This window comes from Oncorhynchus keta, chromosome 11 (assembly GCF_023373465.1).
Source record: "Oncorhynchus keta strain PuntledgeMale-10-30-2019 chromosome 11, Oket_V2, whole genome shotgun sequence".
NCBI classification, from domain to species: Eukaryota; Metazoa; Chordata; class Actinopteri; order Salmoniformes; family Salmonidae; genus Oncorhynchus; species Oncorhynchus keta.
The window spans coordinates 32,931,426-32,958,474 of NC_068431.1; the positions used below are offsets into that span (position 1 = coordinate 32,931,426).

At 42.5% G+C, this 27,049-nt stretch overlaps 1 protein-coding gene across 2 annotated transcripts; it reads left to right on the top strand.

Moving 5' to 3' along the window:
- Window positions 1-5,857: 5,857 nt before the first annotated feature.
- On the top strand, window positions 5,858-26,162 carry LOC118390082 (ribosomal protein S6 kinase beta-1-like). Of its 2 annotated transcripts, XR_008060489.1 has the most exons (15): window positions 5,858-6,075; window positions 9,534-9,577; window positions 9,946-10,066; window positions 10,189-10,257; window positions 14,283-14,430; window positions 14,556-14,613; window positions 19,777-19,968; window positions 20,156-20,246; window positions 20,409-20,516; window positions 21,469-21,531; window positions 21,654-21,731; window positions 21,851-21,958; window positions 22,220-22,332; window positions 22,559-25,519; window positions 25,567-26,162. XR_008060489.1 is itself a non-coding variant. In XM_035780282.2 (14 exons), the coding sequence occupies exons 1-14, from the start codon at window positions 5,935-5,937 to the stop codon at window positions 22,812-22,814; spliced, it is 1,590 nt and encodes a 529-aa protein (XP_035636175.1). In that variant the 5' UTR covers window positions 5,858-5,934; the 3' UTR covers window positions 22,815-26,162. The 2 variants fall into 2 exon arrangements, 1 of the variants encoding a protein (XP_035636175.1); XM_035780282.2 differs by having other exon boundaries at window positions 22,559-26,162.
- The last annotated feature ends 887 nt before the right edge of the window (window positions 26,163-27,049 follow it).

The window sequence follows — 27,049 nt, forward strand, 5'->3', positions numbered from 1 at the left end:
TAGGCTGGGTTTCTGTACAGCACTTTGAGATATCAGCTGATGTACGAAGGGCTATATGGCTATATAAATAAATTTGATTTGGTGAATGGTGAAACAGTGAAGAGTAACGTTATCTGTTCTTATATCTTTTGATATGGAGTCTCTCCCTACTCAAGTGCAGTTAGGGTATATTAACTACAGAGTCAGAGCATTTATCCCAATACCAATGCAGTGTGATCACTGTAAAGCTTTTGGTTATGCAGCAAGTGTTTGCAGATGGGAGAAGCCGACATGTCCTAGTTGTGGACAAATGCCCCATGAGGGTGAAAGAGAATGAGGTGGTCAGGGTTGTACAGAGCATTTCATATGCAGCAGCTGAAAAGGTTTTGAATGGTAGTGGATAGGCCTAGGCTGCAGGGGTTGCCTTTCATCAGCAGGATCCTGATATGTTATAGGTTAAGAAGGTGGATTTTGTGGCATTTATAGCTATGGTAATGAATGGCAATAAATGGCACTGCCAAAGTGTAGAGAAGGTCCAGGAAGATAGAAATAACAGTGATTGCGGCAGAGCAATCGATTTCCAAGATGGCGTAGCAGTCGGACGTGTGTTTTGTCTTGTCCCGTCCTGTCTAGTGTAAATATAGTTTTCTTCGTTTTTTTTCTGTATATATTTCGTACATATTTTAATCTCACTTTCAAACTAGAGCTGAATATACTCTCCTGCAACCCGCATCACCCAATGTGGTACGGATCTGCTTTTTCTATACTTTACTTTAGAACCGGAACCACCATCAGAAGCTAGCCAGCTAACTAGCTACTAGCTCGTACTCAGTTAGTCTTTGCTAGCGGTCTTCTAAGCTAACTAGGACACCAGCGCGACATCAACCCAGAGCATATCAGACTGCTCTTTCTCTACCACATCTCCGGATTCCTACCGCAAGCTCTGAACCTTTACACCGGATCATCGCAACTAGCTAGCTGCAATCCGAGTGGCTACTCCTGGCTAACGTCTCTGTTCCAAAACAAGCTACAGTTAGCCTTGAGCTAAGCCCATCTCCCGACTAGCCGAAGAGGCCCAACAATACCTCTTTTGCCAATTGGCCTGGACCCTTTACTGCCGACACGGAGCCCCGCCGATCCATCACGACTGGTCCGCCGACATAATCGTCCGAGGTGGTTTCAACAGGCTTTTTCGTTGCGACATCGCCAAAGATCCATCTGCTGGCCAAGGCCCGCAAGCTTTCTGAAACGCTGTGTCTCCAGCTCACCCAGCGTACTAGAGCTCCTGTAGCATACTCCTGGGCTACAATTACCCGGGCCCACGACCGGTCTGTCGATGTCACCGCAAGAAGAGGAATAAACAGACTCACCCCATCGCGACGTCCCCCAAAGGTTAGCTCTCTAGCCCTCGCTATCTCCCTGCTTGCTAATTCGGCCTGCTAACGGCTAGCTTGTCTAGCCCGGGCCTACGAACTGTTAGCTTGTTAGCACAGGCCTGCTAACCATCTGACTCACCGCATCCCAAACACTCTGAACCCATTTACTTTCTATCTCTCTTTGATTTTTATTTTGTTTATACCTTCCGGAAACCTGCCTCACCCACTGTGATACGGAATCGCTATCACTTTTAATTTTTATTTTATTTTTATGACACACTCAAGAACCTCCAGACGCTAACCAGCTAACTAGCTACAAGCTATTTAGTCATTGTTAGTTTTAAAAAAAAAAACCTGGATAACACTCGCCAGCCCAGCTTCCCTGCCCATCCACCGCTGCCCCCTGGACACTGATCTCTTGGCTACATAGCTGACGCACGCTGGACTGTCCATTACTCACGGTACCCCATTCTGCTTGTTTGTTTATCTGTCGGCCCAGTTGCCTAGTCAACGCCATTTTACCTGCTGTTTGTTGTGCTAGCTGATTAGCCTCGCCTACTGTTTTTAGCTAGCTTTCCCAATTCAACACCTGTGATTACTGTATGCCTCGCTGTATGTCTCTCCCAAATGTCAATATGCCTTGTATACTGTTGTTCAGGTTAGTTATCATTGTTTTAGTTCACAATGGAGCCCCTAGATCCACTCTGCATACCCCTGTTACCTCCTTTGTCCCACCCCCCACACATGCGGTGACCTCACCCATTACAACCAGCATGTCCAGAGATACAACCTCTCTCATCATCACCCAGTGCCTGGGCTTACCTCCGCTGTACCCGCACCCCACCATACCCCTGTCTGCGCATTATGCCCTGAATATATTCTACCATGCCCAGAAACCTGCTCCTCTTATCCTCTGCCCCCAACGCTCTAGGCGACCAGTTTTGATAGCCTTTAGCCGCACCCTCATACTACTCCTTCTCTGTTCCGCGGGTGATGTGGAGGTAAACCCAGGCCCTGCATGTCCCCAGGTACCCTCATTTGTTGACTTCTGTGATCGAAAAAGTCTTGGTTTTATGCATGTCAACATCAGAAGCCTCCTCCCTAAGTTTGTTTTACTCACTGCTTTAGCACACTCTGCTAACCCTGATGTCCTTGCCGTGTCTGAATCCTGGCTCAGGAAGGCCACCAAAAATTCAGAGATTTCCATACCCAACTATAACATCTTCCGTCAAGATAGAACTGCCAAAGGGGGCGGAGTCGCAGTCTACTGCAGAGATAGCCTGCAAAGTAATGTCATACTTTCCAGGTCCATACCCAAACAGTTTGAACTACTAATTTTGAAAATGACTCTCTCCAGAAACAAGTCTCTCACTGTTGCCGCCTGCTACCGACCCCCCGTCAGCTCCCAGCTGTGCCCTGGACACCATTTGTGAATTGATCGCCCCCATCTAGCTTCAGAGTTTGTTCTGTTAGGTGACCTAAACTGGGATATGCTTAACACCCCGGCAGTCCTACAATCTAAGCTAGATGCCCTCAATCTCACGCAAATCATCAAGGAACCCACCAGGTACAACCCTAACTCTGTAAACAAGGGCACCCTCATAGACGTCATCCTGACCAACTGGCCCTCCAAATATACCTCCGCTGTCTTCAACCAGGATCTCAGCGATCACTGCCTCATCGCCTGTATCCGCCACGGAGCCGCAGTCAAACGACCACCCCTCATCACTGTCAAACGCTCCCTAAAACACTTCTGTGAGCAGGCCTTTCTAATCGACCTGGCCCGTGTATCCTGGAAGGACATTGACCTCATCCCGTCAGTTGAGGATGCCTGGTCATTCTTTAAAAGTAACTTCCTCACCATTTTGGATAAGCATGCTCCGTTCAAAAATGCAGAACCAAGAACAGATACAGCCCTTGGTTCACTCCAGACCTGACTGCCCTCGACCAGCACAAAAACATCCTGTGGCGGACTGCAATAGCATCGAATAGCCCCGTGATATGCAACTGTTCAGGGAAGTCAGGAACCAATACACGCAGTCAGTCAGGAAAGCTAAGGCCAGCTTCTTCAGGCAGAAGTTTGCATCCTGTAGCTCCAACTCCAAAAAGTTCTGGGACACTGTGAAGTCCATGGAGAACAAGAGCACCTCCTCCCAGCTGCCCACTGCACTGAGGCTAGGAAACACGGTCTCCACCGATAAATCCATGATTATCGAAAACTTCAATAAGCACTTCTCAACGGCTGGCCATGCCTTCCGCCTGGCTACTCCAACCTCGGCCAACAGCTCCGCCCCGTAGTTCCTCACCCAAGCCTCTCCAGGTTCTCCTTTACCCAAATCCAGATAGCAGATGTTCTGAAAGAGCTGCAAAACCTGGACCCGTACAAATCAGCTGGGCTTGACAATCTGGACCCGCTATTTCTGAAACTATCTGCCGCCATTGTCGCAACCCCTATTACCAGCCTGTTCAACCTCTCTTTCATATCGTCTGAGATCCCCAAGGATTGAAAGCTGCCGCAGTCATCCCCCTCTTCAAAGGGGAGACACCCTGGACCCAAACTGCTATAGACCTATATCCATCCTGCCCTGCCTATCTAAGGTCTTCGAAAGCCAAGTCAACAAACAGGTCACTGACCATCTCGAATCCCACCGTACCTTCTCCGCTGTGCAATCTGGTTTCCGAGCCGGTCACGGGTGCACCTCAGCCACACTCAAGGTACTAAATGATATCATAACCGCCATTGATAAAAGACAGTACTGTGCAGCCGTCTTCATCGACCTCGCCAAGGCTTTCGACTCTGTCAATCACCAAATTCTTATCGGCAGACTCAACAGCCTCGGTTTTTCGGATGACTGCCTTGCCTGGTTCACCAATTACTTTGCAGACAGAGTTCAGTGTGTCAAATCAGAGGGCATGCTGTCCGGTCCTCTGGCAGTCTCTATGGGGGTGCCACAGGGTTCAATTCTCGGGCCGACTCTTTTCTCTGTATATATCAATGATGTTGCTCTTGCTGCGGGCGATTCCCTGATCCACCTCTACGCAGACGACACCATTCTATATACTTTCGGCCCGTCATTGGACACTGCTATCAAACCTCCAAACGAGCTTCAATGCCATACAGCACTCCTTCCGTGGCCTCCAACTGCTCTTAAACGCGAGTAAAACCAAATGCATGCTTTTCAACCGATCGCTGCCTGCACCCGCATGCCCGACTAGCATCACCACCCTGGATGGTTCCAACCTTGAATATGTGGACATCTATAAGTACCTAGGTGTCTGGCTAGACTGCAAACTCTCCTTCCAGACTCACATCAAACATCTCCAATCAAAAATCAAATCCAGAGTCGGCTTTCTATTCCGCAACAAAGCCTCCTTCACTCACGCTGCCAAGCTTACCCTAGTAAAACTGACTATCCTACCGATCCTCGACTTCGGCGATGTCATCTACAAAATGGCTTCCAACACTCTACTCAGCAAACTGGATGCAGTCTATCACAGTGCCATCCGTTTTGTCACTAAAGCACCTTATACCACCCACCACTGCGACTTGTATGCTCTAGTCGGCTGGCCCTCACTACATATTCGTCGCCAGACCCACTGGCTCCAGGTCATCTACAAGTCCATGCTAGGTAAAGCTCCGCCTTATCTCAGCTCACTGGTCACGATGGCAACACCCATCCGTAGCACGCGCTCCAGCAGGTGTATCTCACTGATCATCCCTAAAGCCAACACCTCATTTGGCCGCCTTTCGTTCCAGTACTCTGCTGCCTGTGACTGGAACGAATTGCAAAAATCGCTGAAGTTGGAGACTTTTATCTCCCTCACCAACTTCAAACATCAGCTATCCGAGCAGCTAACCGATCGCTGCAGCTGTACATAGTCTATAGGTAAATAGCTCACCCTTTTTCACCTACCTCATTCCCATACTGTTTTTATACTGTTTTTATTTATTTACTTTTCTGCTCTTTTGCACACCAATATCTCTACCTGTACATGCCCATCTGATCATTTATCACTCCAGTGTTAATCTGCAAAATTGTATTATTCGCCTACCTCCTCATGCCTTTTGCACACATTGTATATAGACTGCCCATTTTTTTCTACTGTGTTATTGACTTGCTAATTGTTTACTCCATGTGTAACTCTGTGTTGTCTGTTCACACTGCTATGCTTTATCTTGGCCAGGTCGCAGTTGCAAATGAGAACTTGTTCTCAACTAGCCTACCTGGTTAAATAAAGGTGAAATAAAAAAAAGAGCGGTTCCTGGGGCTGAAAGATTTATATGGAATATATTGGCACTTACCACACTCCCAGGAAGATAAAGATAAATGGGGGGGAAATGAAGTTTTGGCAATGTAGAATTTTATTAGGGTGGATTAAGTTAGTTTCACTATTACGTATGGATTAATTTATTTAATTTTATTTGGTTTCAAACCGTCCAGTTGGTGGCGGCAATACACCTTTTGGGGTGTAGTCCGCCATAAAACCCACAGAAGAAGTGCGCATGCTCAACACTTGAACTTGGTTTTGATTTTGGTCGGCAGCATGGTTTCTACTGTAGCCGGTATGGCGGCGATGTATGTTGTTCCATGAGGCAGTGAAGAAGAGCCTTTCATTCGCACTGAGTGAGAGGGAACAAGCAAAGGCCATGGCAGGAGTATTCGACATTGATTTGGATCAGCAGGACGAAAATGTGTCTGAGGACGAACTCGAGGATGGAGTGAGTTACCAAGCAAAACATAAGCTAGCTAGGTTCTATCGTTATGTTACTTAGAGCTAGTGAAGTAGGGAGGTGCAAACTAACTCGCGCTAGCTAGCCATTAGCTAGCGGAACCCAAGGCGGTCTTGACGTTGGTGGCTAGATGGTTAGCTAACCAACTAAAACAGAGACCTGCTATGTCTTCTCAAGAAACTATCCATGTTTCGCCTGATGTATTGTCTAATAGTTACCTTCTTCCCCTTTGTGCTGTTGTCTTTGCCCAATGTTTGCACCATGTTGTGTTGCTAATATGCTGTGTTGTCATGTTGCTGCTATGTTATTGTCTCAGATCTCAATGTAGGGTTATGTGTTTTGTCCTATATTTTTATTTTTAATTCCCGTCCCCGCGTGAGACCTTTTTGTAGGCCGTCATTGTAAATAAGAATGTTCTTAACTGACTTGCCAAGTTAAATAAAAATGAGACACGCATTGATGGATTCGTTTAACAACCATAATATTTTTTGAAGTGCATCAGCTAATAATTGTCTCGATTACATTTTTTTTTAAACACGTGAAACCGCATGATCTCTGTCATGCGCATAATAATCAGATTTCTGCATTAAGTGAAACAAGTGGTTGTACTCTTTCAAACGATTTATTTTAGCGTCATTAGCTTGTTTTTCTTCAGCAGTCTGCCACTTGACTGAGGTGCAGTCAGTCCCTTATGAATAAACAGTAGCAAATAGTAGTTTAATTTCTGAGATACAAAAGTATTTTATTTGTGTACATTAACCTGGTAATTGATTGTGATATGATTAAGAGGGGGGTCTGTGCTAGGGTGTGGTGCCTGGCTTTAACAGGACACCTGTTCCAGTACCATTAAGTGCTGTAAAATGTATTTCCTTTATCATATCACTATCAACTGAGTACCAGTTGAATGTAGATGCAAATAAAATATTTTTTTTGTTTACAATTTTGCCTGAAATATTTTATTAAAATATGCAAATGATGCAATCTTATTAAATATGAACATATTTGAAAAGAGATTCTGGACACTGGATGACGTCAGTCTAAATCTTTTGGTTTTATTTTAAGACACTCCAGGCCTGGACTTGTCCAGAGCAGAGTGTATAAATACTCTTCATCTTTCTATCTTCAAAATGCTAAAGATGTAAAATGCATTTATGGAGAAAATAATATTTTTTAGAATAAAACGCATAGTCAACAATTCCCTCTGGGCAAGTTGGGAGAATATATCTAAGGATAACCACACAACATTTGGACAATGCAAATGCTTCTGAAGCTGAGAATTTTTGGGGGGGGGTGTGTGAAGTCTGACTTTCAGGAAGTTACAGTTAAAGACTAGTACACTGAGTTAAAACTACCAAAAGCCTATTTAGACCCAATCACCATCTCTTCATAGTAAATTACTTAGGGTGCGTTTGTAAATTTAGTCAGGCTATCTACTCTCGTGTGAGTGTGCCAGAGCACAGAATAACTAGGAATTTACGAACACTCAACACCTGTTGAATATGGCTGGTGTCAGTCAGTAAATGTCTGCAAAAAAAGCTTAATTAAATTCATGCCAGCTGCAGAGTTAGTCACAAATGCTCTGGATAACATGAAAACAGCCTAACCAGCTGTGCTCAGGTGAGTAAAATGGTCAGTGAGGTGTTCTCTCATTTGTCTGGAAGTACCTAGCTAGCCAACGTTAGCCAGTTAACTTGGGTGCTTGACTGCTGTTGTGTGGTCAGAATGCTCAGATCAACCCTACTTCTCAGCCAGAGCGTCTAGTGTGCGCGCTGAACGCTCAGAGAGCGAAACTATCTGAATTTACGAACTGACAATCTGACAACGCTCTGTATTTACAAACCGCGCACTTCGGCACTACAGGTTGAATTTACGAACACACCCTAAATGTCATTCAGTTTGTAGCATTCTCTATGAAATGGGCTTGGAAATTATGTAATTCAATGTAGTGAGCTTTAAAATTGTTGACAATAGTAGGATAAACTAAAAATATACATTAAATTGTAAAAAATATATATCTTCCTCAATCTACACACAACTCCACAATGACAAAGTAAAACAGGTTTCTAAAATGTTCAGAGACTTGTCCCAAATCCACCCCTGCATTGTCTTGTTGGAAAGTGAACCTTTTCTCCAGTCTGAGATCCTGCTCCAGAGCACTCATGAGTTCATCAAGGATCTCTCTGTACTTCTTCCGTTCATCTTTCCCTCGATCCTGACTAGACTCCCAGTCCCTACCGCTGTAAAACATCCCCACAGCATGATGAAGCCACCACCATGCTTCACCATAGGGATGGTGCCAGGTTTCCTCCAGACATGACGCTTGACATTCAGGCCAGAGATTTCAATTGTGATTTCATCAGACCAGAGAATCTTGTTCTTGTGGTCAGAGTCCTTTAGGTGCCTTTTGTCAAGCTCTAAGCGGACTCTCGTGTGCCTTTTACTAAGGAGTGGCTTTTGTCTGGCCACTCTACCATAAAGGCCTGCTTGGTGGAGTGCTGCAGAGATGGTTGTCCTTCTGGAAGGTTCTCCCTTCTCCACAGAGGAACTCTGGACCTCTGTCAGTGACCATCGTTTTCTTGGTCACCTCCCTGACCAAGGCCCTTCTCCATTGATTGCTCAGTTTGGCCGGGCGGCCAGCTCTAATCAAAATCACATTTTATTTGTCACATGCGCCAAATACAGTGGGTTTCTTCACCTTACAGTGAAATGCTTACTTACAAGCCCCTAACCAACAACGCAGTTAAGAAAATTCCTTTTAAAAAAAGGAGATAAGAATAACAATATAAGAGCAGCAGTAAATAACAATAGCTATATATACTACAGGAAGAGTCTTGATGATTCCAAACGTCTTCCATTTAAGAATGATGGAGACCACTGTGTACATGGGGACCTTCAATGTTGCAGGAACTTTATCATTCACCAGATCTGTGACCCGACACAATCCTGTCTCGGAGCTCTACGGACAATTCCTTTTACCTCCCTCCCGTCTTGGTTTTTGCTCCGACATGCATTGTCAGCTGTGGGACCTTTTTATATAGACAGGTGTGTTCCTTTCCTAATCATGTCAAATCAATTAAATAACCACATGTGGACTCCAAGTTGTAGAAACATCTCAAGGATGATCAATGGAAACAGGATGCACCTGAGTTCAATTTTGAGTCTCATAGCAAAGGGTTTGAATAGTTATGTAAATAATAGATTTGCACTTTTTTTTATATACATTTGCAAACGTTTCTAAAAAACAGTTTTTGCTTTGTTGTAATGGGATATTGTGTGTAGATTGAGGACACTTAAAAAATATATGTGTATGTATGTGAATGAGTAAGGTTGTAACGTAACAAATTGTGGAAAAGGGAAGGGGGTCTGAATACTTTCTGAATGCACTGTAGATGCAAAAAAAATAATTTCAGCCTTTGGGGCCTGGCCTTCTTTTTTATTGTTGCTAGATCCAAATGAGCGAATATGGGCGACAATGCAGCGGGTTTGAATTGTGAGTATTTACAAGAGTTTCAGACTGTATTTTGGCACTCAAGCTTTATGTAGCACACTTGCCATAACATGTTTGACAACACAATTCTTCTTTGTCGTGTTATCCTGTTTTGTCTTAGTTGTCAATATATTTGCCCTACGGGCATCAGTGTAATCTGATCTTTGTCAATTACAGGAACACCTTTGATCACTTTTATGATGTATGCTTCGATGAACAGATACGGGACAATTGTGATGTTAGTCCAGAGATGATAGAACTCCTTGTGCAGAACTTGTCATTCAGGTCCATTCAACATTGACTCTGCAATGATGATGTGTATTTGACATGTATGATTTATGTTTCAACGGTTGTCTTTTTTATTTTTCAAGTAACATGGATGACTGTGAAAAGTTTGAAATCTCTGAAGACAGCGTCAACAAAGGAACGGAGCAGATTCGTCCGGAATGCTTTGAGTTGCTCCGAGTTTTAGGAAAAGGAGGCTATGGAAAGGTGAGCTATCCCTAATCGCCCTATGCCTGGATCAAGTATTCTCATGTCTTCCCCTTAGATTAGATGGCGTCAATTCAGTGAAATTCATGTTTTTTTTCTTCTTTTCCCCCAATCACATTCAGGTTTTTCAAGTTCGTAAGATGTCGGGTGCCACTTCGGGAAAGATCTTCGCTATGAAGGTCTTGAAGAAGGTGGGCTGTTTGGGTTATCTGGCTGAGATACTTGTCTCGTCTGCCCCTAAGGAACTGCACACTTAACTTCTGTAATATTTATTCTAGAGTTATTCTCAAAGTATTCCCATTGACATGACAATGAGCACAGATTGAACACTGACCCTCTTGTTACAGTAGTATAAAGAACGCACCGGTGCAGTCATTCAGACACGCACTCAGAAGTGAAGCTGCCGAACACACAACTTTAAAAAATTTGACTGAACAACTTACCATGAAACCTCAGGGCTGTTCGTTCTCCCCATTTTCTTTCCAACAGCTTTGCCTCCTTTCTGTAATTGACGACCGCCTGTCTGGTTTGCATCTTGGCCCAAGAACCCACCTCTGTTTCCCAGAAACCTTACAGGTTTTGGTAATAGGGGTTCTGTTTATAGTTTGTATGTGTCTTTATTTACTGTTGCTACCATGCAGGAGCTAAGAGCTCAGATTCCTATTCTACCTCTGTTACTGAGGATGAAGGTGTTTAAACAGGCAACCAGCAGCCATCATCACTGCCAAATGAAACCCAAGGGTCCCCCGCCTCTTTCCCTCACGTCTTGGAAACCCTCTCGCTGATTGGCTGATCTTTGTCCATCACCATCTAGCATAACCTTTAGAACCACCCCTTAGGATTTCATAGTGCAAGCAGCACAAGTGATTTAGGCTAAACAAGGAAGTGAGTGCGAGAAATCGTAAAGTATGCGTCTTAGAAATAGTTTTCACTAACTTTATATGTGCTAACTCCGAATCAATTGGGTTTTGAATGATATGGTCACTGTGATGGAACATTTATTTTGATTGCCGATTTTGATTATATATATATATTTTTAAAAAAAAGTGAATTTTTCAAAGTCCCATCTAATAGGCCTACAGCTGTAGCAGGCTTTCCTGCCTTGATATCACAACGCTCTTTTCAAGTCCCACTTTGTTGCAGTGTTTCCAGGTTCTACAGTGGGGCAAAAAAGTATTTAGTCAGCCACCAATTGTGCAAGTTCTCCCACTTAAAAAGATGAGGCCTGTAATTTATCATAGGTACACTTCACCTATGACAGACAAAATGAGAAGACAAAAATCCAGAAAATCTCATTGTAGGATTTTTAATTAATTTATTTGCAAATTATGGTGGAAAATAAGTATTTGGTCAATAACAAAAGTTTATCTCAATACTTTGTTATATACCCTTTGTTGGCAATGACAGAGGTCAAATGTTTTCTGTAAGTCTTCACAAGGTTTTCACACACACTTGCTGGTATTTTGGCCCATTCCTCCATGCAGATCTCCTCTAGAGCAGTGATGTTTTGGGGCTGTTGCTGGGCAACATGGACTTTCAACTCCCTCCAAAGATTTTCTATGGGGTTGAGATCTGGAGACTGGCTAGGCCACTCCAGGACCTTGAAATGCTTCTTACGAAGCCACTCCTTCGTTGCCCGGGCGGTGTATTTGGGATCATTGTCATGCTGAATGACCCAGCCACGTTTCATCTTCAATGCCCTTGCTGATGGAAGGAGGTTTTCACTCAAAATCTCACGATACATGGCCCCATTCATTCTTTCCTTTACACGGATCAGTCATCCTGGTCCCTTTGCAGAAAAACAGCCCCAAAGCAGGATTTTTCCAGCCCCATGTTTCACAGTAGGTATGGTGTTCTTTGGATGCAACTCGGCATTCTTTGTCCTCCAAACACGACGAGTTGAGTTTTTACCAAAAAGTTATATTTTCTTTTCATCTGACCATATGACATTCTCACAATCTTCTTCTGGATCATCCAAATGCTCTTGAGGCAACTTCAGACGGGCCTGGACATGTACTGGCTTAAGCAGGGGGACACGTCTGGCACTGCAGGATTTGAGTCCCTGGCGGCGTTGTGTGTTACTGATGGTAGGCTTTGTTACTTTGATCCCAGCTCTCTGCAGGTCATTTGCTAAGTCCCCCTGTGTGGTTCTTGGATTTTTGCTCACCGTTCTTGTGATCATTTTGACCCCACAGGGTGAGATCTTGCGTGGAGCCCCAGATTGAGGGAGATTATCAGTGGTCTTGTATGTCTTCCATTTCCTAATAGTTGATTTCTTCAAATCAAGCTGCTTACCTATTGCAGATTCAGTCTTCCCAGCCTGGTGCAGGTCTACAATTTTGTTTCTGGTGTCCTTTGACAGCTCTTTGGTCTTGGCCATAGTGGAGTTTGGAGTGTGACTGTTTGAGGTTGTGGACAGGTGTCTTTTATACTGATAACAAGTTCAAACAGGTGCCATTAATACAGGTAACGAGTGGAGGACAGAGGAGCCTCTTAAAGAAGAAGTTACAGGTCTGTGAGAGCCAGAAATCTTGCTTGTTTGTAGGTGAACAAATACTTATTTTCCACCATAATTTGCAAATAAATTCATTAAAATCCTACAATGTGATTTTTCTGGATTTTTTTTTCTCTCATTTTTGTCTGTCATAGTTGAAGTGTACCTATGATAAATTACAGGTCTCCTCTTTTTAAGTGGGAGAACTTGCACAATTGGTGGCTGACTAAATACATTTTTGCCCACTGTATATGCGGTAGAAATTGAGCCTGGGATGAGGTTATGGAAACTCCTATGTGTGCAGCAGACATTTTCCAGCATTGGTTTTTAGCATGGTTGACTTAATCTGCCGTGTCAGAACCCAGCACTGGGCATGTAAGTGGCTATGTAGCACAGTAGGCACAGAACCTCACACAAATGACTGACCATGCTCTGCTCTTGTGCTCTGGCTTCTAGTTCTGCCACAGGGCTCCGGCTTAATCCAACTGAAACGGATCTACTATTGGACCCGACGGCTGAAATACAGTATACTGATATAAATGCAACATGCAGCAATTTCAAAGATTTTACTGAGTTACAGTTCATATAAGGAAATCGGTCAATGTAAATAAATTCATTAGGCCCTTATCTATGAGTTTTTTAGGACTGGGCAGGGTGGGCAGCTATGGGTGGGCCTGGGAGGGCATAGGCCCACCCACTTGGGAGGCAGGCCCAGCCAATCAGAAAGGGCTTTATTATAGACGAATACTCAGCACCCCCCCACACCTCCTCAGACTATCCTGCCAGGTGTGGAGGTCCGTCCAGGGATGGCGTGGTTACATGTGGTCTGTGGTTGTGAAGCCGGATGGATGTAATTGCCAAATTCTCTAAAACGACATTGAAGGCAGCTTATGGTAGAGAAATGATCATTTAATTCTCTGTCAACCACTTGATGGACATGCCTGCAGTCATCATGCCAATTGTGCGCTGCATCAACTTGAGACATCTGTGGCATTGTTGTGTGACAAAACTGCATGTTTTAGTGGCCTTTTATTGTCCCCAGTACAAGGTGCACCTGTGTAATGATCATGCTGTTTAGGCAGCTTCTTGATATGCCACACCTGTCAGGTGGATGGATTATCTTGGTAAAGTAGAAATGCTCACAAACAGGGATGCAAAACACTTGTGCACAAGATTTGAGCCAAAGGTTTTTGTGCGCCTGGAAAATTCCTGTGATTTTTAAAAACAATTTTTATATCAGCTCATGAAACATGGGACCAACACTTCATATGTTGTTTATATATTTGTCCAGAGTGGTTTGAATGTTTTGGATTCCTTTTGAGCCAACAAGATTTGCAAGTGATCTGAACCTGAGGGCGAAGATAACTACATTAATGACATGGTTCAGAGCAGAGAGGTTCCCTCCCTTTACTAAGGCTGGGCTGGGGAAAAAGGGAGAGCAGGGAAATAATCATCTAAACCAGATACCAAATGATAATTTTCTTCATGCTGTCATGTCTTCAGAGCGTCTGGATCCGGTAGTCAGTTACCTACCATAGTGTCCTTTTCAAATGCATATCATACCTCAGTTTCTATCTGTAAGAAATGTTTCATTTGGGCTGACTAACTTACCATACTATTACCAGGTTATTACCACTTTGTTCTCTGCTGTGAATATAAAGTGCTACCTTTGTTATGATACTGACAATGCTTGACAATCCAAGCCTTGTTTGATCCCTCCAGGCCATGATAGTGCGTAACGCTAAGGACACTGCTCACACCAAGGCAGAGAGGAACATCCTGGAGGAGGTGAAGCACCCATTCATAGTGGACCTCATCTATGCCTTCCAGACAGGGGGCAAGTTGTACCTCATCCTGGAGTACCTTTCTGGTGAGTGGCTGAGGCATGGTGTGTGCGCATACACACAAACCACACAACACAGCGTAGTGTACACCTACATGCATTATTCGCTCACACATTGGCAAATAATTAAATGCTGTATTTGTTATTTGTAGGTGGGGAGCTGTTTATGCAATTGGAAAGGGAGGGGATCTTTATGGAGGACACAGCGTGGTAAGTGATCAGTCATGCTGGAGATGTGTATCTTTAGTGTGTAGAAAAGATGAGTTTCTGGACCCTGCAGTCCTCACTCCCATGTGTCAACAGATGGCAGATGAAGGTAGTGATTACATAGCATAAGGTTGAACCATTTCTAGAAGCAGACAAATGTTTCATGCTCGAATCTAGCGATAGAAAGTTTTAATATTTTTTTTAACTCTTACCTTTAAACATTCGGAGTTAATGCCTGAACTTAACCTTAAACACTTTGAAATTTGACGTTTGGAACCACTTTGAAATGTTATGTTTGAGAAACATGGATGAATGTCTAATCCTGACAGAGGTTTTTGGACATATTCCATGTTTTGTTGTTTCAGCCTGATTTCAAAATGGATTAAATGTATATATTTTCTCACTCATCTACATGCATTACCCCATAATGACAAAGTGAAAACATGTTTTTAGAATTTAACACATTTATTGAAAATGTAAATGCTTAATTATCTAATTTACATAAGTATTCACACCCCTGGGTCAATACTTTGTAGAAGCACTGTTGGCAACGATTACAGATCTGAATCTTTCTGGAAAGGTCTTTAATAGCTTACTACACCCGTATTGTCCAACATTTGCCTATTGTTTATTATTTATTTGTTCAAGTAGATTTAGTCAACTGTAACTTGGCCACTCAGGAACATTCACTGTCTTCTTGTTATGCAGCTGCAGTGTAGATTTGGCCTTGTGTTTTAGGTTATTGTCCTGCTGAAAGGTGAATTAATCTCCCAGTGTCTGGTGGGAAACAGACTGAACCAAGTTTTCCTCTAGGATTTTTGCCTGTGCTTAGCTCCGTTTCTATTTTATCTTTAAACTCCCCATTCCCACATTTTGAATATTTTTATTCTGTGCAGGCTTCCATCTTTTCACTCTGTCAATTATGTTTAGTATTGTTGAGTAACTATAATGTTGTTGATCCATCCTCAGTTTTCTCCTATCACAGTCATTACTACTCTAACTGTTTTAAATTCACCATTGGCCTCATGGTGAAATCCCTGCTGGTTTCCTCCCTCTCCAGCAACTGAGTTAGGAAGGACACCTGTATTTTTGTAGTGACTGGGTGTATTGATGCACCATCCAAAGTGTAATTAAGAACTTCACCAAGCTCAAAGGGATATTCAATGTCTGTTTTTATCTTATTTTTTAGGCTAGCCATAACAAAGTGGTTGAATACTTATTGCCTCTAGACATTTCAGCTTTTACATTTTTCATTTGTCAAATGTCAAACACAATTCCACTTTGACTTTATGGGGTATTGTGTGTAGGCCAGTGACAAAACAATCTAAATGCAATCCATTTTAAATTCAGGCTGTAACACCACAGAATGTGGAAAAGGGCAAGTGGTGTACTTTCTGAAGGCACTGTCGATGTCATATTTGCTGAGGCACACTGAATGTACAGTTGAAGTCGGAAGTTTACATACACTTAGGTTGGAGTCATTAACTCGTTTTTCAACCACTCCACAAATTTCTTGTTAACAGACTAGTTTTGGCAAGTCTGTTAGGACATCTACTTTGTGCAGGGCACAAGTAATTTTCCCAGCAATTGTTTACAGACAGATTATTTCACTTATAACTCACTATCACAATTCCCGTGGGTCAGAGGTTTACATGCACTAAGTTGACTGTGCCTTTAAACAGCTTGGAATATTCCAGAAAATGTCATGGCTTTAGAAGATTCTCAGTCTAATTGACATCATTTGAGTCAATTGGAGGTGTACCTGTGGATGCATTTCAAGGCACCTTCAAACTCAGTGTCTCTTTGCTTGACATCATAGGAAAATCAAAAGAAATCAGCCAAGACCTCAGAAAAAAAATTGTAGACCTCCACAGGTCTGGTTCATCCTTGGGAGCAATTACCAAATGCCTGAAGGTACCACGTTCATCGGTACAAACAATAGGAAGCAAGTAGAAACACCATGGGACCACGCAGCTGTCATACCGCTCAGGAAGGAGACACGTTCTGTCTCCTAGAGATTAACTTACTTTGCGAAAAGTGCAAATCAATCCCAGAACAACAGCAAAGGACCTTGTGAAGATGCTGGAGGAAACAGGAACAAAAGTATCTATATCTACAGTAAAACGAGTCCTAAACCGACAACCTGACAGGCTGCTCAGCAAGGAAGAAGCCACTGCTCCAAAACTGCCATAAAAAAAGCCTGACTACGATTTGCAACTGCACATGGGGACAAAGATTGTACTTTTTGGAGAAATGTCCTCTGGTCTGATGAAACAAAAATAGAACTGTTTGGGCATAATGACCATCGTTATGTTTGGAGGAAAGGGGGAGGCTTGCAAGCCGAAGAACACCATCCCAACCGTGAAGCATGAGGGTGGCAACATGTTTTGGGGGTGCTTTGCTGCAGGAGGGACTGGTGCACTTCACAAAATAGATGACATCATGAGGCAGGGAAATTAGGTGGATATATTGAAGCAACATCTCAAGACATCAGTCAGGAAGTTGAAGCCTGGTCGGAAATGGGTCTTCCAAATGGACAATGACCTCAAGCATACTTCCAAAGTTGTCAAAATGGCTTAAGGACAACAAAGTCAAGGTATTGGAGTGGCCATCACAAAGCCCTGACCTCAATCCCAAATAATATTTGTGGGCAGAACTGAAAAAGCATGTGCAAGCAAGGAGTCCTACGAACCTGACTCTGTTACCCCAGCTCTGTCAGGAGGTATGGGCCAAAATTCACCCAACTTATTGTGGGACGCTTGTGGAAGGCTACCCAAAACATTTGACCCAAGTTCAACAATTTAAAGGCAATGCTACCAAATACTAATTGAGTGTATGTAAACTTCTGACCCACTGGGAATGTGATGAAAGAAATAAAAGCTGAAATAAATCATTCTCTACTCTTAATCTGACATTTCACATTCTTAAAATAAAGTGGTGATCCTAACTGACCTAAAACAGGGAATTTTTACTAGGATTAAATGTCAGGAATTGTGAAACACATAGTTTAAATGTATTTGGCTAAGGTGTATGTAAACTAGAGGTCGACCGACTATGATTTTTCAACGCCGATCCCGATTTATTAGAGGACCAAAAAAAAGCCGGTTCCTATTAATCGGACAATTTAATTTATTTATTTTATTTGTAATAATGACAATTACAACAATACTGAATAAACACCTATTTTAACTTAATATAATACATCAATGAAATCAATTTAGCCTCAAATAAATAATGAAACATGTTCAATTTGGTTTACATAATGCAATAACAAAGTGTTGGAGAAGAAAGTAAAAGTGCAATATGTGCCATGTAAGAAAGCTAACGTTTAAGTTCTTTGCTCAGAACATGAGAACATATGAAAGCTGGTGGTTCCTTTTTAACATGAGTCTTAAATATTCCCAAGGAAGAAGTTTTAGGTTGTAGTTATTATAGGAATTATAGGACTATTTCTCTCTACCATTTGTATTTCATTAACCTTTGACTATTGGATGTTATTATAGGCACTTTAGTATTGCCAGTGTAACAGTATAGCTTACGTCCCTATCCTCGCTCCTACCTGGGCTCGAACCAGGAACACAACGAGGACAGCCACCCCCGAAGCAGCGTTACCCATGCAGAGCAAAGGGAACAACTACAAGTCTCAGAGCGAGTGACGTTTGAAATGCTATTAGGCTTGAAGTCATAAACAGCTCAATGCTTCATTGCGAGGAGCTGCTGGCAGAATTCACGAAAGTGCTGTTTGAATGAATGCTTACGAGCCTGCTGGTACCTTTCATCGCTCAGACTGCTCTATCAAATCAGACTTAATTATAACATAATAACACACATATACGAGCCTTGGGTCATTAATATGGTCGAATCAGGGTATAATCACAAACACTGCGTTACGTGCTCCACTAAGGCAGTTATTTATCTTATAACTTGTCCTTGTGGTAAAAATTATGTAGGTAAAACAAAGCGCGAATTAAAAGTACGTATCTCAGAGCATCGTAGCACCATTAGGTGTAAAAACTTTACTTATCCAGTTGCGTCCCACTTCTTGGAGGCAGGCCACTCGATATCGTCTCTGCGTAATATTGCCATCGAACATGTCACCCTCACTAGGAGAGGGGGTGACCTTTTAATTTATTGTTAAAACGAGAGGCTGCCTGGATCTTTAATTTAAAGACCCTTGCGCCCTTCGGTCTTAACGTAGACTTTGATCTGAAGCCATTCTTGTGATTATTGTGACTTTGCCATTGTAATTGTTTGTAAACTTGTATAGTCAAATTAATCTATGATCGTATGCTATCCATTTGTTTGTATGCTGTTCTTTGTATGACATTTTAATATTTGATTATTAACCAATGATATTAGGCCACTCCTGGCCATGATTACAGACACCTGTGTCTTTTGACACTATATAAACGAGTCATCCCGCAGTGTTTGTGATTATACCCTGATGAAGACAACTTGGCTGTCGAAACGTTGGTATTAAAAATTTTGCATCTTAGCTCCTAGAGTGTGCTGCTCTCTTTTATTTTCTAATATTGCCTGCTAACCTGGATTTTTGTTTTAGGTAAATATGCAGGTTTAAAAAATATATACTTCTGTGTATTGTTTTTAAGAAAGGCATTTATGGTTAGGTACACATTGGAGCAACGATACTCACAGCATCGATTATATGCAACGCAGGACACGCTAGATAAACTAGTAATATCATCAACCATGTGTAGTTAACTACTGATTATGATTGATTGTTTTTTATAAGATAAGGTTAATGCTAGATAGCAACTTACCTTTGCTTACTGCATTCACGTAACAGGCTGTCTCCTCGTGGAGTGCAATGTAATCAGGTGGTTAGAGCATTGGACTAGTTAACTGTAAGGTTGCAAGATTGAATCCCCCGAGCTGACATGGTAAAAATCTGTCATTCTGCCCCTGAACGAGGCAGTTAATCCACCGTTCCTAGGCCGTCATTGAAAATAAGAATGTGTTCTTAACTGACTTGCCTAGTTAAATAAAGGTGTAAAAAAAAAAAAAAAATGGCCAAATCGGTGTCCAAAAATAACGATTTCCGATTGTTATAACTTGAAATCATCCCTAATTAATCGGTCGACCTCTTAATGTAAACTTCCGACTTCAACTGTACTTGATGTAAAAGTTCTGTTTTCTGTTCTGCAGCTTCTATCTGGCAGAGATTTCCATGGCTTTGGGACACCTGCATCTGAAAGGCATCATCTACAGAGACCTGAAGCCAGAGAACATCATGCTCAGCAACAACGGTCACGTCAAGCTCACAGATTTTGGCCTGTGTAAAGAATCAATCCATGACGGCACTGTTACTCACACCTTCTGTGGCACCATAGAATACATGCAAGTTATGGTCCTAATCATTAAACAACGAAAAGTTAATGTCAGCCTCCTCGTCTGTTGTAAACGTCCCATCTCCTCAGAGCAATACTTTACGTACTCTTTTGTTTGAGGAAATTTGTGTTTGGTTGCACATTGTATGGGCTTACCTGACTGTCCTCACCAACTCCCCTCCCATCTGTCACTCCAGGGCCCCAGAGATCCTGATGAGGAGTGGACACAACCGGGCTGTAGACTGGTGGAGCCTGGGAGCTCTCATGTACGACATGCTGACAGGAGCAGTGAGTACAACTCTTCTTTCAAGAGAAACATTGATTTGCTTAAAAACGTATGTACTCTGTACAAGACAACATCAACATTTAATTGATAAATATTTATGTTTAACCTCAGCTGGACACAATGTCAGTATTGTAGTTGGATATACCTTTTATTTTACTCCACAGCCACCATTCACTGGGGAAAACAGGAAGAAGACCATTGACAAAATCTTAAAGTGCAAACTGAACCTGCCACCTTACCTCACACAAGAAGCTAGGGACCTTCTAAAAAAGGTACGGGTGTTAGATGTTCTAATAATAGTGTGTTGATGGCATTTCAGGTAGGCTCTGCCTTCTGAATGTTTAATGCTGGGCTCTCCAACCCTGTTCCTGAAGAGCTACCGTCCTGTAGTGCTGAGCGATTTGAGGTCTGTTCGATAATTAAAAAATAATCACGTTTCTTTTATTTGTTTCGATAATTTTAAAACATTAAATGTATTACAATTTTAAAACATTAAATGTATTATGTGGGTTGAATGCTGTAACACAGAATTAAAACAATTAAAGTCCCATGATGGTAGTGACTGTCCATTACTGCTCATCACTTATTAACCATCATTTATTGACATTAACTTACTTTAATAAAATTTGATATTTATTTGATAGCTTTATTTCATTCCAAGTCATCTCATCTCCATAGAACTGCTGTCTGACAAAATCACTATTTTGTAGTTCTTCAAAGTAAATAAGGCAACCTTGTTTTATGAAGGTCTCTTTCGTAGCAGGCATAAAAGAAACACAGACCGGACAAGTAGATGCGCAATGGATTATGGTCATTGTAGTTAATTACCACATTTATATGCACTAAACTATGTAGAATATTGGCCTGTTGGAAACTACAGCTCCCTACTACATAGCACAGTTCAGGCTGGATCTGATTTATCTCAAGAGAAACTGTTTAATGTGTGCATTGAGCTCACAGGGGGGTGTAACGAAATGGAATTCAAATCATTTAACCTACTATAATTTATAGTTTTCGCTCCAACCCTAATCTAGCACACCTGATTCTAGTAATTAGCTGGTTGATATGCTAAATCAGGTTAGTTACAACTGGGTTTGGAGCGCACCTACAGGAGGCTAGCTATTCAGGAACTGTGTTGGAGGACCCTGGTCTAATGTAACACAAGTCAGATCAGATGACAACTGAGGAGCAGACTTGCATTACCTGTCACTCCCGCTGTTCCAGCTGCTGAAACGCAATGCATCGTTACGGCTGGGGGCAGGCCCAGGAGACTCCTCAGAAATTCAGGTATTACAGTTTAAACAGACCTGTTGTAGGATCAATAGAACGTTGGTGGTGGTAAAAAGAGCAACCTTCATGTGTTGTGGCTTTCTCTGGGAAAAGTAAAGTTATTCTGTCCGCTTCTCCAGAGCCACCCGTTCTTCAGGCATATTAATTGGGATGATCTTCTCGCTCACAAAGTGGAGCCTCCATTCAAGCCTTTTCTGGTGAGCCGTTATTCCTTATTCATAGCATTTCCATTGTGAACAGCACCTGTGCCTACCAAGTCCTCCTTGACCCACAGAGACTAGAGGTTAACCGGTTTCCTTCTTTCCTTCCGTTGCAGCAATCAGCTGATGACGTGAGCCAGTTTGACTCAAAGTTCACTAGCCAGACTCCCGTGGACAGCCCTGATGACTCCACGCTCAGTGAAAGTGCCAATCAAGTCTTCCTGGTAGGCTGTCTACTGCTTACTCTGCACATTCCGTTTGTGCGCGTGTCTTTTACTGTGTGCACGGCTGCACATAAACGGGTAGGCAGAAGCTACACTCTTTGTTTGTTCTCTTTTTGAGAGAGAAGAAAAAAAATAGTTGGTTAATGCATTGCATCTGTTATAAAAATTAAAAAAATGAAACATATAGTTTAATGAGTGTTTCATTGCACATCTCCTCTGGCCTATGTTGTTTTGGTTGTGATTGTGACAACCTCCCCACAGGGTTTTACGTATGTAGCCCCCTCCGTCCTCGAAAACATCAAGGAGAAATTCCCCTTTGAGCCAAAAGTCAGCTCACCAAGAAGGTTTCTGGGAAGCCCAAGAACACCAGTGAGGTAAGCTTTTTTTCTGTCTAATTTTCCTCTAGATTTGTGTAGAAATTGAATTTTCCCATAAAGTTGTCCTGCCAACCAGTGGTTGAATCCAGTGTCATTCTGGTACTCTGTTCTACTGGGATTTATCCTCACTGTTAAAATGTCACCATTCTGTCTGCCCTCCCCCAGTCAGTACTATAGTGTACTATTCTAACCTTCCCTGTATCCTCTTCTCTTGGCCCCCCAGCCCAGTGAGGTTCGCTGTGGGGGACTGCTGGCCCCGGGCCCCCACCCAGGCTGGAACCTCGTCCCTTGGGGGTTTTGGGTCTGGAGACCAGCCCATGGAGGTTGGTGTGGAGCAGATGGCCATTTCCTCCGAGGTGTCTGCCCCCCTGCCTATCAGAAAGCCCTCTGGCAACACCACCACAGGCGGCCCCTTCAAGAAGCAGGCCTACCCCTACCCCATCTCCAAGCGGCCCAAGCACCTCCAGATGAATCTATGACACTGCTCCATCTAGAACTTCTTTCCTAAATCCTCCATTCACTTATTTTTTTTTATTTTAAGAGACTTATAGAAATTAAATAAATGACTGACGGACCGTCGGCACCATTCACCAGCTCCTTCAGACGCACCTTCCATCCCTGCCTCCCTCCTTTCCTTCCATCCCTGCCTCCCTCCTTTCCTTCCATCCCTGCCTCCCTCCTTTCCTTCCATCCCTGCCTCCCTCCTTTCCTTCCATCCCTGCCTCCCTCCTTTCCTTCCATCCCTGCCTCCCTCATTTCCTTCCATCCCTGCCTGTCCCTCTCTCCCTGGTTGGGCAGCTTGGCAGCCACACAGGGCTTTCTACCCTAGCAGATATGACAAACTATAGGAGCCTCTTGTTAGGGAGAGGAGGAACTAGGGAGAGAACTCCCTCCCACCAATTAGAGCTTTAGTCAGACAGCAAGAGGTCTTGACTACTTCCTTCAGCCCTGTAGAGTATATCTAGAGGAAGAGATGAGAGCAGTGCTGCTAGATGCTGCTGTCAAATTCTGGTGTGCTCCACTGGGCTGGCTTCTCATGACACGCTGGTGCTTTGTACTTTAGGTGAGTGGGGACAGTGTGTTACTCCTGATGCAGCAGTGCTTTCCCTCACCAGGAGTGAGACATTATTGATCAATGAAACTGGGTAATAGACTTTTAAAGCCTGAGGGTGGAGATGATTCCCCCTTAAATGCCTCTACTTCATTTTTAGAACTTGCTGACGAGGGGTTACAGGATCCATTGTAGCTGAATACAGTAGATGGAGTCAATCACAGTGACACAATGTACACTGAACACAATATTCACTGTAGACTCAGTTATCCTGCTATATATAGTGTATTACATTGTTCAATTTATAAAAAATATGGAATCAACAATTCCTTTTTCTGCTTTGTCACTTCAACATCCCATCCCAAACGTATTGGCACTGAGTGAAACAGGAAGGTACAACCTGAACTCGTCCAATGAGAACACCGATTTCCCTGATCCCTACTTAACATGACCCTGAGCCACGTTCATTTGCTAAGCGTTGTTGTACGTTGCCGATAGAAATGGCATGAATAGAGCTGACATGATTCCTTGGTCTACATCTCACATTTAGACCTGAACGTTGTGTCCTTCTGAACACGCCCCACGTGTGGTGTCATTGATGGAGGGGCAGCTAAAAACACGACGTGTACTATTTCAGCTGAATGCATCACCTCCTGCCCCACTTATCCTTCAATACCAAATGCTGACACTGCTTTACCAGTCTGACTGGATCTCTAGGTAGATGGAAAACCATTTATGTATGTAGTACGTTTTTGCGTTGAATGTAAACTGACTCGATGCCTTTTCGAGTGTCACTTACTCAGATGACCCACATAAGTTCTCCACGATTATGATGCATGCAGATTTATTCTAATATTATGGACCTATTCTTTTTGGGCGTCTGCCAATTTGTGATTGTCAGAGATCAACAGAGAGCCTGTCCTTTTTTAATTGAAAGAAGCAAAGCATTGAGGCCAAATTCTCGTCACCACTGCCTTTTAGTGTTTAGCTAATCGCCAGGTTGCATTTTTCTAATAGTGTACCTGGCTAGGTGCTTCATGGATGCTTCCCTCAGTCTTTATGCAGCCTTGGTGATATCAGTAGGGCTAGTACCTCTGATTCCATTTTATCTAGGGATTGTTTGAAATATGGTGTGACTTGAAGCTTATGTATGCATATATGTGGTATTTAACTGTCTTAGCCTCTGGAGAAAAGCCATTTGATCCTCCTCTTCCCCAAACAGGAACATTTGTCACAATAATCCAATCATACGGTTCTGTCTAGAGGAAGGCAGCTTGCTTCCTGAGACCTAAACTTGAAATGATTCCTTTCTGCCTGGAGATGTAACAATATTTGCTCCAGTGAGTTTAGATACTGTAGTTTCCCCCCACCGTGGAGCTATCAGATTCACATGACCAAGATAACCATAATGTATAAGTGTGTGTGTCTGTGATTTGATAAACTTGAAAATATGCCTCATTCAATAAGCAAACAATTGTACTATTCTGTATATTTTTGAACCAGGCAGTTTTATTTGGGTCGTTCTCTAGAATCTGTTAGGCCTACGTCATGACTGATAGGTTTGTAGAGGGACACACACAAGTAATTTTAATACAATTGAATGTGTATCCTGACAAAGGATTTCCTATTCCAAGACAGGTTTATTCAAGTATACATTTAGCTTGTCAGTGAAGGAATGGACGAATTGTTTTGGCTTCAGGTTCCATTGGAGAGGATGTTTGGTGTGCTTCAGAGCAACTTTCACCCCCACAGTGACCATGGCTTACCTTTTTTGAATATATTTATATAATCCAACTTCTGTTTTATTTTTTATAAGTGCCATTATATATTTTTTCCACTGCATCAGTCACACTATGCAACCAATGTATTTATGTATTTTGCATTATGTTTAAAAAATGTCTAAGTATATGTTTTTTCCAATGAATCTGTTTTGAGAAACCTCAAAATGCAGCAGTTCTTTAATTTGGAATAAAGAATGTCTTAATATGTAAGGTGCAAAATAGAATCCTATTGTACGAGGGACAAGTTCAGAAAGTCAGGTGCAAAATAGATTCCTATTGTACGAGGGACAAGTTCAGAAAGTCAGGTGCAAAATAGATTCCTATTGTACGAGGGACAAGTTCAGAAAGTCAGGTGCAAAATAGAATCCTATTGTACGAGGGACAAGTTCAGAAAGTCAGGTGCAAAATAGATTCCTATTGTACGAGGGACAAGTTCAGAAAGTCAGGTGCAAAATAGAATTCTATTGAAGTTCAGAAAGTAACTGATCATCTTGTGCCGGCTTCTTTAATTCTGAAAACGTGATATTTAATGAGATGCCTGCAGCGTGTTGAAACATGGGCAGTTTAGGTAGGTGTGTGTGATGAAAAATACTCACTGATGCAAAAACGAATGGGGGGGTTGGGGATGTGCCTTGAAGAAATTGCATGTATTTTCAGATGTGTATGGAATGTTAGTTACTGAGGAAGATGACTAGACCATATGTTTCTATTTAGTGGTATAGGGTCTTTGATGAAGTGGTTTTCTGTGCTGCTCTAACCTGTTGATACTGAAATTGTCTGAATGATACTGATCTGAGTGATTACAGAGCTTGAGGACCTTTTTATGAGTGAGTGTTTGGGAACATAAATCATATTCATCTTCTCATTAGAAGACTGCTGCAAACAGTTCATCAGAGTCAATATTTCACCCCTATATTTATTCTGAGACATTTCAGGGGGTTTGGATGTTGATATGTAAGTGGATGGATGTGAACAAAATAAAAAGCATAACTCAGTTGAAGACTGAAAGTGATTTATAGTGCAACCTGGATGGAATACGCAACCCCAAAGTTACTGCTCAACTCCTAACAGCATTTGCACAGGAATGGCCAAAAGGAACACTGACTTATGGTAAGCGGTGATTGTGGCCATCTAGTTGTCTGACATTTTTCTTCAGTGAAAGTTGTAATTGTCATAGAAAATCCTGAATAAATAGCCTGAAATTCTTCATTTACATTGCACTGCAGATGTTAGCTGAATTGGAAATTACCTTCAGATGTCAACCATGCTTCAACAAGGATCTTCTGTGGTACAGATTGAATCCTGTCCCTAGGTTGCCTTGACCCAAGACTAGTTATTGGCTGCAGTGCCTCAGAGCTAAGCACAGGAAACATGGTTAAGAACCAAACTAAAATGACTGTCACTACCTGAATAGATGTGAACTCACCCAACTGTTGAATAAATGCCAAATGCAAAAATATCAATTTTACTGAGTTACTGTTCATATAAGGAAATCAGTCAAATGAAATCAATTAATTAGGTCCTAATCTATGGGTTTATGATTGGGCTGGGGTGCAGCCATGTGTGAGCCTGGGAGGGCATAGAACCAGCCAATCAGAAAGGGGCTTTATTACAGACAAATACTCATCAGTTTCATCACCTGTATGGGTGGCTGGTCTCAAATGATCCCACATGTGAAGAAACCGGATGTGGAGGTCCTAGGCTGGCGTGGTTACATGTGGTCTGGTTGTAAGGCCGGTTGGAGGTACTGCCAAATTCTAAAAAATGACATTGGAGGCCGCTTATGGAAGAGAAATGAACACTAAATTCTCTGGCAACAGCTTTGGTAGATATTCCTGCAGTCAGCATGCCCTCAACTTGAGACATCTGTGGCATTGTATTG